This window comes from Pteropus alecto, unplaced genomic scaffold (assembly GCF_000325575.1).
Source record: "Pteropus alecto unplaced genomic scaffold, ASM32557v1 scaffold75, whole genome shotgun sequence".
NCBI lineage: Eukaryota > Metazoa > Chordata > Mammalia > Chiroptera > Pteropodidae > Pteropus > Pteropus alecto.
Genome location: NW_006440638.1, coordinates 29792500 through 29807293, shown reverse-complemented (window position 1 = coordinate 29807293; position 14794 = coordinate 29792500). Strand labels below are relative to the sequence as shown.

General features: G+C 39.3%; 1 protein-coding gene across 4 annotated transcripts in view; it reads left to right on the top strand.

The window, feature by feature from the left end:
* Positions 1 to 14794, top strand: part of ATP2B2 (ATPase plasma membrane Ca2+ transporting 2) — a 209665-nt gene that overhangs the window by 154381 nt on the left and 40490 nt on the right. For all 4 annotated transcript variants that reach the window (XM_006917621.1, XM_006917620.1, XM_006917618.1 and 1 more), the window contains one exon: positions 2752 to 2994. In XM_006917621.1, coding sequence (XP_006917683.1) covers positions 2752 to 2994 — 243 coding nt within the window. The remainder of the gene's footprint in view (positions 1 to 2751; positions 2995 to 14794) is intronic.

Sequence of the window (14794 nt, the reverse complement as noted above, 5' to 3'; positions counted from 1 at the left end):
AGGAGTTGGGCTGAGAATATGAGGTTTTAAAAAAAGTTCACTGAAGGGCAAGTGGGCCCATGCACGCCAACTGTGGAAGCTTGGGTCTGGGGAGCCTTCTTAAATACTGCGCTGATGGCAGAGCCCCACCTTCCCCTGCTCCCAGGCCTGTGGCCCTCTGCGGAGCCCTAAGGCTGGGCTGAGTGGGCTGGTGTCCCTATGGGTACTGCACGTTGGCCCACTTAGGGCCACTTCAAGCCTGGCTCACCCCCAGGTCCTCACACGCTGGGTCATTCTCTTCCCTTAGCCCTGTGGTTTTCACACTTCAGAGGGAGGGCTGCACTCCTGTTTCCCAGAGCCCTGGTGCCAGGATGTCCTTGCGAGGGTGGAGGCCTGGGCATGTTTATAAATAAGGCATTCGCTCTGAGACTTTGGCAGAGCCACCGGAGGGCGCGTCAAGCATTAGTTTCCAAGCTGGAATTTGGGCTGGGCTCACTGATGTAATTTCATACAGAAAAGAGATCTCTAGGTAGGTGCCAGAAAGTGGCAGCTCTGTGTAAAGAATACGGCCCTTATCGTCTCCTTGGTTTTTAGGGTTCTTGAAGAAACTCCATCCCACAAACCAAAGCCCAAACAAGTCACAACACGATGCTACTTGGGGGCTGGGGGCCTGGACATGGAGACTGTCACACAGCCATGAGTCAGGACCCTCTCAGCCACCCACCTGAGTTTGGAATCCCTTTGAAAGTTGTACAGAGTTGGTTTGGGGGAATCACATATAGATGATTTTAGGCCTCCACACCTTCTACAGTTTGCATCTCTGGCACCTGGTGCCTTCAGCCGTCTTCGATAGTGTCACTTATACAGTTACTTGATAAACTTAGTACAGCACCCCAACTCAGAAGAGGCACACTCTCCCCTCTCTGAGCCTAGACCTACCTCCGAAAGTCACCATCAGAAGAACAGAGATGACCACTTAGAGCAGTGCTGTCTGATAGAGCTATAACATGAGCTGTGCGCATGATTTTAAATTTCCTAGTAACCACGTTAAAAAGAAAAAGTAAGAAGAAACAAGCAAAATTAATGTTAATATCATTTACTTAACCCAGTATGTCCAAATTATTATCAAGCCAACATGTAATCAATTTAAAAGTTACTAGTGAGAGATTTACATTTTTTTCATAAGTCTTTAATATCCCATGTGTCTTTTACATTTATAGCACATTTCATGTCAGCCTAAGCACATTTCCAGTACTCAGTGGTCAAATGTGACTACCATATTGGACAGCACAGGCCTAGGCATTTTTAAGCGCAACAAATGAACCTTTGTCAGAGAGTACAGATGGGCGGAGGCCTGCTGGAATGATCCAAGTGGTGAGGTTAAACAGAGCTGGCTTCAGATCCCAACTCTAACCCTCACTAGGTGCGTGTGCCTGGTCAAGTCACTTTACCTTGGCGTCTTCAATTGCCAAAATACATTACAAGAATCCTCCCGGATTTCACAAGATTCTTACAACATCAGGCAAAAAAAGCAAGTGCAGAAGAACTTTCTTACAACACGTTGTGTTGTAATGTGATTGCAAATTCAAATTGCTGTTGATCATCCATTCATTGCAACATACATTGTTGCTACTATCACAGGTTACAATAAGAGAAACTACAATAGCATATAATCCTACCAATACGCCATTTTTAGTAACATGAACTGCTATTAAAAGTATTCTAATAGCACTCATTTTGTACCCTTCTTATAAAGAGTTGTAATGAGGAACAAAGATAAAAGAAATCAAATTCCTAAGCGCAGACTAGAACTCCATCCGATTCAGCAACTTTAGCAACTTTTCGTGTCCCAGCTTGCCATAGAGACTCACTGTGACAGGAGGGCCTGCATGAAGAGTGATGGTTCCTAGAAAATTCCTTTATTTGCATTACTTGCTTGAGAACCTGGAAGAAGCTGGAAGTATAAAGCTGGGAAGGAAGAAAAGGAGGTGTATACATTGGAAAATTAATCATAATATGTATAGTAGGATTCCATTTTTGTTATAAATTTAAAAGAAAGGATGTTGATGTGTAAGATGTATCAGTTTTGAGTGGTAGCATTAAAGCTGCTTTGTTTTTCTTTTTTTGTATGTCTACATCTAAAAGAAATTTGTGATTTTTATCATGCAAGTTATAATATGTATTTATTGTAGAAAAAACAGAATCTATAGATTTTTAAAAAAGAAAACAATAAAAGTCTACCACCCAAAGATAATAATACTAATATATTTATATTTTTCTAGATATTATCTTATGTCTATAAACATATGTATCTCCTAAGTGTATTACTTTTGGTGAAACCAAAGTGACAGTGAAAATCAAGCACCAGTGAATGATGGTACATTTGAGAAAATCCATAATCAAATAAGGAATAGTTATTTAGGTTAGGGTATAACAGAAAAATATTTGAAGTAATCAGGGAAGACCCAACCTTATCCTTTTCCCTCTTTTTTCCATACAAAATTTAGATTACTTCTGTAATCCAAATTAACAAAGTCAATTAGTCAAATCTTTTAAATTATCCAACTAATAAAAGAGAAGGAGGTCTGCACACATAAAAGGAGCCCAGATGTCAGAGGCTGTAGTAACCGCCGTCCTTTGCCTGTGCAGAAGCAAAGGGGTGGACTATGACAACCCTGCCTCATTTATGTTGTGTTCACCCAGTGCCCCGGGCACCCCGGCCCCCCAGCTCCCTCTCCTCACTGTCACCTTCTCACCTGCCCCTTCCCCCAGAAAATGATGAAGGACAACAACCTGGTACGCCACCTGGATGCCTGCGAGACCATGGGCAATGCCACAGCCATCTGCTCAGACAAGACGGGCACATTGACCACCAATCGCATGACAGTGGTACAGGCCTACGTTGGTGATGTCCACTACAAGGAGATCCCCGACCCCAGCTCCATCAATGTCAAGACCATGGAGCTGCTGGTCAATGCCATCGCCATCAACAGCGCCTACACCACCAAGATTCTGGTAAGTGGTGCAGGCTGCGCTAGAGAGAGCAACATCCATGGGTGGATGCAGAAGCACAGAGCAGGTTGAGCAATGTGGTTATCATTTTTAAATACCGCTCATGTATTTTGGGGTGGCCAGATAGTGGCTTGTTTCTCTTTGACTTAGCTATGATATTTGTATGACTCCCCCCCAAAAATTGTTGTTAATCGTGTTTTTAAATCCTGTCACTGCTCACCACCTACCAAAAAAAAAAATCTTTTTATTATCAGTTATCGGTTAGCTTTTGCTACATAACAAACTACTCCAAAACTTAGTGGCTAAAAACAAAACTGTATTTAGCTCAGAATTTTGTGAGTCGGCATTGAGGCTGGTCTCAGTGGTGCTCTGTTGTTCTTGGCAGTACTGTAGGTCAATTAGAATGGCCTCTGCTGGGATGGCAAATCCCTGTTCTGTGTGGTCCCATCTCCTTCAGGCTTGTCTGATATTAAATAACACATTCAACTAAGTAAAATTTAAAGATCTTTGGTTTTATTGAACGATTCATGAATCGGGCAGCATCCCGTCTAGCAGGTAGGAAGGAACTCCAAGGAGCTGTACAAAATGGAAGGCTTTTTAGGCAGAAGCGGAAAGAAAAGTGGATTGTTTCAGGCTTAGGTAACTACCTATGGAGGATAGAAGGGGGCTGTCAGGTGGATTCCCTCACTAGGGCTGACCAGGAAATTCCAGATTGACTGGGTAAGGTTACATTCCTGGGAGAGGCTGAAACTGCAATTAGGTTAGATATTAAGTCTTCGTTTGGTGATGTGGGCTTAGCACAAGTGACTCCATTTTGGGCCTGTTTATCTCTTTTCTAACAATTTCCCCTTTTATCAGACTCTCAGCTTAACTGAGAGATGTGATCAAACAGTAAAGCATTGGCACCACTCTCAGCGACCTCTCTGTATTTCTCACAGCTTTTACTGATCCTGTGTGTGACTCACAGGGCATGACTTTTTTTCTGAATCTCTGCGATAGTCGCAGGCCACAGCTTCAGGTTCACAATTTTGAAATCAGTCATTCTTTTCATTCTTTTTCTGATGTGCCAGTCTTAGGGAGATTATTTGCTTGGTAGTTAGTGGCTGCAAACATACACTTAAAGCTTTTGAGAGAGTACAGTGTGCCAGGGAGATCACTATGACTTTTACATACAGGATAATTCCCAACATCTGGCATGCACTTTGGAGCCATGGTCCCCAAAACCCAAACCAATCAGAATCAGATAACTCAAAAGAAGACCCTACCAAAGCCATCACCTTTTTAAGCCAAGTGGCTTGCTCAGTGACCTTATATAACTGAGTTTCAACTTCCCCAGAAGTGTTAATTCAGGTACGATAGGTGGTGTTGGCCACAGCATAGACACCTTCCTGTTCAGCTAGAAGATCATCAAGAATACTATTATCAGGAACAACTTTGGCAAGAGAGTCTAAGGATTTTTCATGGGCAGCTATTATCTTAGCAGCGGATTCTGCAAAGTCTTCAAGAGTTAAGGAGAGATTTTTCAATCATAGCCTCATTTACATTTACTCCTAACCAGAGAAGTAGAGCCCTGCCAAAGGAAGTGAATCCTCAGCCATGAACATCTCCTGGTAGGTCCTTCCTAACTCAACAATGTAAATTCAGGGGAATTGACCAATGAGATGTCTCAATTTTGTTTGTAAACAGTTGGGGCTCAGTTAGTAACGTAAGAGGCATTGCCCAGCTGTGCACCAGCCATCTAGGCATCATAGGCCCAAGGAAAGTGATAACCATCACAGACAGATAAATCCTGTTGGGGCACAAACCACTTTCACTGAGGCGGCATTGTTAATGGATTCATTCACTTACTCGTTCAAGCCAGGAGTCAGTTAGGTTTTCGGCACATTCTGGAAGTAAATCTCCTTCCCTGAAATAAAAAGTTTTTCTAAATATTAGAGGTTATCTCCCTTAGCAGTGGTCTGGGAGATATGGATGATGACATTATCTTTCCAGGCCAATGCCAAAATAAAGGAAAGAGAAGAAGAGAGGATTTCATGCTTAGTTAAAGTATGAAGTCTTGATCCTGCATCTAGGGAAGAAGCAGTCTGCTTTGATGTCAGCTACTTCTCTTCCTAGTCAATTTGATTTGGAAGTCTCTAGCATTTGTACAGGGCCAGATGTCAGGTGGAGCCTTTAGCTGTGAGACACATACCCAAGGCTCGAGTCCCTGAAGTTCGGCTGCCATCTGTGTGGTAAGGAGGAGCTGGTCTATAGTTCCTTTCAAGGAGATTTAAGAGAAGTCTCTGTTCTCAGTGATTCCAAATCAGAAGAGTGGGAGAAAATTGGAAACATTAGTTTGGACACTTGTAGCCAAATTATTTAGAAAACTAGAAGAATTTAGGATCTAGTCCTGCTTACAAGTATTTAACAAAACCTCAAAGACAACTAACAAGATTAGAATATAATACAAAGATAAAAATATAAATTTTTTCCCTCTAGAATTATTCCCATTTCTTTTTCCTAAGGATAATCACAGTAAAACTGATTCATTTACATTAGACTTGGCCTGATTATTTACGTAAGTGCAGCAAGAATAGTGATTGCTTTGCTGGAACCTTGTAAGCAAGGTACCAGGTCAGTTTTTCCAAGGGGCTTTATTGGCCTTAAAACCATCTAGTGACATCTGAGTCTATGTACATCTTTCTCAAATATGACATTCTAGTCAAAGCCTTGGTACTATAACCAATATTTCCAATTGTGTCCTGTTACAAGGAGAACAGATTCTCATTGAAGTTATGCAAATAACTAATAATATTGTCATGAAAAGAATACTCAGGTATCTCCAAATTCCAGAGAGACCAGATAGGGAGAAAAAGTAAATGTTTCATCTTCATTCACAAAGGTGTATCTTACCAGATTGTTGATAGCTTAAAAGGAATAGTTTCCTTAAATCCGATAAAGCAAAACATTAGAGAACCAGCAATGCTTCAAACAAGAAGTCAGAAAAATTATAATCCTCCTCAGTTCATTCAGTCATGTTATTGATTCTTGTTCTGCTTGAATCCAGTTTTTCCACTCGTTCCAGAAATTCTTACCCAGTTCATTTTAAATTTAAATTTGCCATAAAACTGTACTTGTCAAAGGTCTGTCCATGAATCTCCTTGAAGATGAAGCACTTTTGCAGGAACTCTTTTGTAAAAGCGTCAAAGTAAGACAATAACTCTCTGTAAGTGACAAAAGACTTTTAAAATGCCCATTATTAAAGATCTAATAAGAATTCATTATAATGGAATCGACAAGGAAATTTGGTTATTTCTGTAAATTGTTAAATTACAGGTATTTAACAAAACCTCAAAGACAACTAACAAGATTAAAATCTAATACAGATTAGAATCAAATTTAAAATTTGAGATAATAATGAATTATGACTGATAACATTACACCAGGACATTAGATTTTCAAGAATTTCATACAGTTTCTGGAACACTTATAACATATCCCTATACAGATATAACATAAAGAAGGCTTAGTATTACTTCTTATTTGACAATGCTTCTCATATGATTTAACATATCAAATAAGCCTACTTAGTTTGTCTCTCTTTTTTTAAATTTATTTATTTAAATTGGTTTCAAGTATACAGTACATTGGTTAGACATCTATATAGTTCATAAAACGATCCCCCCATTTGCTCCCTCTCTCCCCTGGCCCTCCACCTAGCCATCATATTAATGCTAACTGCATTCCCTAGGCCATGCTCCCCATCCCCATGATCATCTATTAACTACTAATTTGTACTGCTTTAACCCTTCACCCCATTCTCCTAGCCCTCCAACCCCCCTCCCCTCTGTCTGTCACCAAATTGTTCACTATATTTGCGAGTTTATTTTCGATTAGTTTGTTCTTTTTGCTCCTTAGATTCCACATATAAGTGAAATCATATGGTATTTATCTTTCTCTGTCTGACTTATTTCACTCAGCATAATAACCTCTAGGTCCATCTATGTCGTTGCAAATGGTAGGATTTCACTTTTTTTAATGGCTGAGTAATATTCCATTGTATATATGAACTATAATTTCTTTATCCAATCGTCTGTTGATGGGCGTTTAGGTTGCTTCCATATGTTGGCTATTGTATATAGTGCTGCCATGAACATAGGGATGCATAGATCTTTACGAATTGTTGTTTTGATTTTATTTGGGTAAATACTTGAAAGTGCAGTTGCTGGGTCAAAAGGTAGATCCATTTTTAATTTTTTGAGTAACCTCCAGACTGTTTTCCATAGCAGCTGTACCAATTTGCAATCCCACCAACAGTGCGTGAGGGTTCCTTTTTCTCCACATCCTTGCCAGTTCTGGTTGTTCTTTGATTTATTGATGATAGCCATTCTGACAGGTGTGAGGTGATACTTCATTGTGGTTTTAATTTGCATTTCTCTGATGGTTAGCAACCTTGAGCATCTTTTCATATGTCTATTATCCATCTGTATTTCCTCTTTGGAGAAGTATCTATTCAGGTCTTCTGCCAATTTTTTAATTGGATTGTTTGTTTTTTTGTTGTTGAGTTGTATAAGTTCTTTATATATTTTAGAATTAACCCCTTATCAGATGTATCATTAGCAAATATCTTCTCCCAAACAGTCGGTTGTCTTTTTGTTTTGTTAATGGTTTTCTTTGCTGTACAAAAACTTTTTAGTTTGATGTAGTCCCATTTGTTTATTTTTTTCTTTTGTTTCCCTTGCCTAAGGAAATATATCTGAAAAGAAATTTCTGTTAGTAATATCAGAGAGTTTACTGCCTATGTTTTCTTCTAGAAGTTTTATGGTTTTGGGTCTTACATTTAAGTCTTTAATCCACTTTGAGTCTATTTTTGTATATGGTATAAAAAGATGGTCCAGCTTCTTTCTTTTTGCATGTATCTGGCCAATTTTCCCAGCACCATTTATTGAAGAGACTGTCTTTACCCCATTGTATATTCTTACGTCCTTTGTTATCTATTAAGTAAGAGTATAGGTGTAGATTTATTTCTGGGCTCTCTATTCTGTTCTGTTGATCAATGTATCTGTTTTTATGCCAGTACCATACTGTTTTGATTACTGTAGCGATGTATTATAGTTTGGTATCAGGTAGTGTGTTACCTCCAACTTTGTTCTTCTTTCACAAGATTGCTATGGCAATTCGGGGTTTTTTATGGCTCCACATATAAGTGTGTCTCTTTTTTATAAGGAGAGAAAACAAATCTAATGTTCCAAGGACCCCCTGGAAAATTACAAAGTTAGGTCAATGTCAAACAAATTTCATTTAGGATTTGATTTTTGGGAAGTTTGTCAAAAATACCAAAAAGGTTTTAAAACACTTGGTTCAACAGGATCATAGTTCACTGTGAAACAATACTTATTTATTTAACCAAAGTGATAATTAAAGCTTTCACAGGCAAATATAGAAGTTTACATAGTTCTGAGCAAAACTTAGCTCTTTTAATATTGAGAAGACTAGGTTAGGAGATTTGCTTAAGTAATCAAAGACCTAATAATGACAGCATGGAACATCAGTGATTATTTTGACAAGACACAAGGTCTTTGTTTATTTTCTAGGCAGATTACTTAAAAGGTAAAAAAAAAAAAAAAACTTTCATAATCTCTTATCAGGAGCAGATCAATAGTCCAAGAAAACTTTCTTTTGGCAGATGAAAGAAAATTGTTTTCGTTTGACATAAATACGCTATTGATATTAAAGCTTATTTTTAAAACCCTTATAACAAACTTAATTTTTAGCCAACTTGAAGATACAAAGTAAAATCCTCTCTCTCTTTTTCTCTATTCTCGGCTTTCTTTTTAATTTATTCTTTATCTTCTCCCTTTGTATTTTGAAATAACCTGTTTTACTTTCGGACGAATTACTTTCTCTTCCCTTAACAAAATGCATTTCCATTCCTTATGCCTTCTTTCACCAAAAATACACATTTTATTTTCCTTGCATACAGAAATGTTTTCTTTATTATTTCTAATAGTTTTAGTTACATATATTAGAATTCTAATCCCTTAAAAATCTTAACTTCTAGTGAAAATAAAGTAAATAATTGTGCACCGTCTTTAACATTCTGTGGCTTGGCAGATTTATACTTTTTATAATTTCTAGAAACATACTGTTATGGCGCGAACGATTCTGAGACCCACGGAGCCAATTGAGATTAATTATGAGCCTTTATTAGCCGGCCGGCGACTGACTCTCTACCACGCAGGGCTAGAGGAGATCAGCCCCGAGCTTTCAGAGCAGGCAGCTAATAAAGCTCAAGACCATATCCTGGTGGTCTCCTGAACAAGCCAGCAGATTACAGAAGTGGAAGGTGGCTTTTAGCATATCTTTGCCCAGAACAACACCCTTAATTAACAAGTAAATGGATTACAGAAGCAGACATTGGCCATCTACATATTTTATACAATACACTTCCTAAACCACACACAAGCAAGTAGGACAACTTCTGATATCTAAAGATATTTCTTCCCTGTAGCTGACTTAGCTAGTTTGCTCACTTGAAAATTTTCCACCCTTAACAATACTTTTTCATAGTACATTTTTCAGTGTGATAAAAGACCTGTTTACTAACAGACTCAAATTTCTTTGGTTCTTCTGTAAAAGGAAGCCAAAAATGGACAAACCTATTAATGTCCAGCAATTAATGTTTCAGTATTTTATCTTATTTGGAAATAATCTGGATATTCAGAGAATTGAATTAACTCATTTAACTTAAAACTTTAAGGTTTAAGATTACCAAAAAGATTTGGAGAAACTATTTTAAAAGTTCACCTTAAGCTTTTTATCCTACTTACATCTATTTAATTTACTTGCTCTCAACAATTATGTTTAGGATAGCCATGAAACTTCATGAGATAAAGTCAGCCATCATTCCTAGCTAATTTTTCTTGCTGACAAATTTTGTAAGAAATAACACAAATTCATTTGACTAATAAACCCAGGTGAAATGAGCTGTATGTCTCCATTATAGTCAATGCTAACAACTAAAAATATGTCTATTTTAATTAAATCAACAAACTTAAACTAGCTTTAATACTAAATATTTTCCCAGATCACATGAACCTGAAAAGCATTTGGGTTAGTTTCTATTATATTTTTGAGAACTTTTACAAGTACTAAATTTATATAAAGCAGTTTTTTTGTTTGTTTGTTTCTTTAAACCAATTAAATAGAGCTCTTTTACAAATTAATTTTAGTAATAACATCTAGAGGTAGAAAATGCCACACATCTACAACATACATATATAGACACACATAAACATAGACAGACACAGAGATATATAGTTTTAAAATTTTAGCCAAGAGAGGTATGATAATATAAAACTTACTAATAATAACAAAACAGTTGGAATAAGTTAAGTTTAACTGCTTAGATAGCTAAAGCTTTTTCTACTAATATGTGTGAACGTGCATGACTTCATTTGCCTGTTTCAAATTACCTTTCCCCCTTTTATTTTCTTTCTGATAAGGGTAATCGCTGAAGTTTTATAGAACTTTTACATCTCAAAGGCACAGGGAAGGAATGCAAGTCCCTCCTACGACTTTGGTTTCCCAAGGCCAATATTAAGTCTTTTGAGATAAATAGGGGAGGTTTGGGAATTGGTGAAAGGAATAGGTGAACTTTGAACTACCTCTAGAGCTGCATTTCTAGTTTTGCAAAGATTTGTAAGACAAGGACAGTTGCTCTCAATTCCTCAGGGAACTGATTTGCTCCTTAAATGACATCATAGATTGATCTACCCAAAAATCTTTTTACAAGAGCTTTAGAAGGTTTTCTTTTCCCCTCTGGGTACATAGTTTCTTATTTTAGCTTAGGGGAGAAGGCCTAAAAATTTTTCTATCTCACTCTGTCATTTGGCCAATTTGTGACCACAGAGTTACTTTGTCGTTTTTAGCAGAGACAAACAATAAATATTTTTAGCGGTATTGAACAAACATTTGGACTCAAGACGCATCCCCAAAGAAGATGCAAAAGATAATCTATTTTCCTCTCTCTACTGGTTACTCCAGGCAAAGATCTGGGAGAGCTGAATCTAGTAAGAATTAGTACCCTTAGCTGGCTTCCTCCAGTTTTCCCAGGATCCTATCTGCAGGTGCTGAATGGGATTTAAAGTAGAGAGTACAGCTCCAATATTTACCAGTATTTGGCTGGGTTTTTTAAATTAATTTTAATTTTAGTTTCCCCTTAGCTGTTTTAGGGGAACAGGTAAACTGCTATATTAGTTTACCAGAGAATATAGCAGTTTATCAGAGAATTCCTCTGAGTCTTGTCAACTCTGGGACAGGTCCACATGGGGACCCTCCTTCGAAGGTAGATATGAGGATGTCTGTAAGGCCATTAACTTGGCAGAATTCCATTGACAGTCTTATAGTCTCTTCAGAGGAGAATGACAATTCAGACAGAGGATTACTAGGATAAATACTCGAATAAAGGAAGATAGAGGGGAGCAGTAGTGGTTAGATTCATCTTATTTTGTTCTAGGTACTTCTTGTGTCTTTAAATTTTTTCATTAGCTTTTTACAATGAAACTTTCAATGAAGCCATTTTGGAATTTTGTAGCCTTTGGGGAGTTTCTGCATACCAGTTAAAGTAGGTATCCCATTCTGTTTGTTTAGTTTGGGAACACTTACTTTCAAGAGTACTTCTTAAATGATCTTATCATTGAAACATCCCCTCTAATGGCCATTGTAATTCTTCTGAGGACTCACAGCAGTTTGGTAGACCTTAGCCACAAGTAGAGTGCAACCCACATTTCTGTCTAACTGTATTTTGGGGCCCCCAACCTGACAGTTACCAAGCCAAGTTCTCAGGACACAAAACAAGCTTAGTAAGATTTTGCCATTTTTGTAGCTTCTGGGACCATAGGTCTTAGTTATAAAATAAACAAGTGTGCAGGAAGGGGGTGCACTTAAATCTTTAGATTTTTAAGGATTCCATCTATTTTCAGCTGAATCTTTGGGTCTCTCAAAGCCAAAATAATACCTAAAAGGGACATGCTGCTGAGTTGGAGATTGTGCAGTGTTTTACAGTGTACCTCATTGCACAGAAATTTTCTTGAGGCTGGCAGATTGACCTAGTGTCAATCTAACCAGTTCCAAGACCAATTAATACTAACGTGGGATTCTTTGAGTTAGGTTTTGAGCGTTCTAACAGCTCTTAAATGTTCAACCAGTGCTCACCAACTTTTATGGCTTTTTTACTTCCGAGATTCTCATTAGCGACAACCTTTATTTTCTGGACCCAGTCCAGCTCAAGTCAGACCCAGTCAAATCCCAGGCACAGTCCAGTTTTTTAAGTTGGACCCAATCCAACTCCAGTCAGTAATCACCAACAGTTTCCTACGTGGAATCTGGGGATCAGAAAAAGGATTGAACCAGCAGACTTCAAGAAACGGGGACTATGGGCTTGGGGGCACCATATATATGGGGAACTGTGAACTCCCACTGCAGTTCTCCCGTGGATCTTGGGACAGAATCAAGGGCTGAAGTTTCCAATTAAATAGGGAACTGTGGAAAGCCAATTACATCAGGAGCTCAACACAAAGAAAGCAGAGCTCAAAACCCAGAGGAACTAACCACAGCCGTCTGAAAAGGCAGGAAAGATAACGAACTCAAAGGGTTAGTGGAGTACCACACATGTATTTCTCATTGTCCCTGGGGCCATCGGAAGTTCACTTTAGATCCCATTTCTGCCACCAAATATGTTAAATAACAAAAATTCAACTGAGTAAAACTTAAAGATCTTACTGGCTTTATTGAATGATTTGTGAATTGGACAGCATCCTGTCTAGCAAGTAGGAAGGAACTCCAAGGAGCTGTACAAAATGGAAGGCTTTTTAGGCAGAAGGGAGAGAAAAGTGGGTTGTTTCAGGCTTAGGTAACTACCTATGGAGGATAGAAGGAGGATAGAAAGGTGGATTCCCTCACTAGTGCTGACCAGGAAATTCCAGATTGACTGGGTAAGGTTACATTCCTGGGAGAGGCTGAAACTGCAGTTAGATTAGGTATTAAGTCTTCGTTTGGTGATGTGGACTTAGCACAAGTGACTCTATTTTGAGCCTGTTGTCTTTTAACACTGGGCTTGTTCACGTTATCACTTTGCCACATTCTGTTGGCTAACACAAGTCAAGAGGCCTGCCCAGATTCAAAGGGTTTCATCTCTTAACGAGAAGAATTGCAAAGTCACATTGCAAAGGGCATGGATTTAGAGAGGAGAACTATTCATGGCCATTTTCACAATCTACCACCAAGGACATCGTTGTTATTAATAATAATAGTGGTATCACTAGTTTTGATAAGAAAAACTCTCATATTCCTGTCTCAGCTAAGCCACTGAGACTCATCATATTGTAATCTTTATTTGGTTTGGAAGCACCGGTTGCTTTTTTGTAATTAAACAGCATTCGGACGAAGAGAAACACAGAATTGTCCATCCAGAAGTTAGTGACACCCTGATGTAGGGCATTTCTGCAGTGCGAGTATCTGAGTGAGCAGCTGAGCTTTTTTGCTAACCCTCCAAATGTGCCCTGGCCCTGACCTCTCCCTTCTGCCCATGATCAAGTTGGGTTGTGGGAGCTACTCACAGGTTTATTGAAATGGGGAGGAAAACGTAAGTCAGCAGTGAGGGGCAGAGGGCTGTCAGGGGAAGGAAGCAGAGGCGGCTCCTGCCTCCAGACACTGAGGCTGCAAGAACTACACCCTTTGCTGCAGCTAAGCAGCCTCCCACATCACCCCAGAGCTGCAGGTTGAGAGAGGCAGAACTGACAAAAGGAGAAAGTAGGTCGGAATAATGCATGCACACGGTGATAGAGAACCCTGGGGTTGATGCCAGAAATGACCAGGTTTTTTATTCTTCCCTTCACTCCCAACACTAGCCCCAAGTTAGAATTCAAGGTAGATCAACGATGCTTTATTCTGTTCTCCAGGCCTTTTTAAAATAACTGACATGCTGTTAATGATCTTATCCTTCAGATGTGGCAGAGAGGGGAGCAGGGTGATTCCCAGAGCAGACTTCGGGCGTAGGGGCAACTGCGTGGGCTAAGCCCTGCGAGGTGGACTTGGATTGAGATGTGTGTTATGCAATTACAATAAAAAGGAGTTCTGAGATCTGCCAGAAGGGCCACGGCAACATCACTGTGGTGTTAAGTCTCAATTAGGCAGCGTTTCATAGCACTGGAGACAAAGCTTAAATCTAATTCCCAGATGTCGATTGACTGAGGCTGTGTCCAGGTGGCTGAAAAGACAGGAGTCAGGCAGTTAACTACACCTGCGGAGAAGGTGTAACTGCTGAGACAGGAAGAGGGGTTGGGGACCTGGGAACTGGGATCCTTGGTTTATAATCAAGTCAAGTCACTTGCCTCTCAGGCACCAGTGTCCCCTTCTGTGCCATAAACCCTAGCATCCTAAGACCTCTCTTTTTCGGTCATTCCTAAAAGAACCCTGGCCACATGGTTCTCCTTGGTGGAGGCTGATGGCCCTCAGTGTGGAAGGGACAGCAGAGCCCCCTGATATGGCTGGGTGGTGGTTAAAGCTCATCCTCTGGCGCTAGATGGCCTGGGTTCAAACCCCTCACTAGCTGTGTGAATGTAAACAAGTTACTTATACTCTCTATGCCTCAGTTTCCTGGGGGAAAGGATAGGATTGTTGTGAGGATGAAGTGAGTTAGTAAGTGGAAGTGCTTAGCACAGTGCCAGGCACATATTCAGCACACAGAATGATTAGTGGTGTTGTTCTTTGGCAATAAAGTCTCCCATTGAAGGGGATTCCATTTATAGCAGTGCAGAAGCTA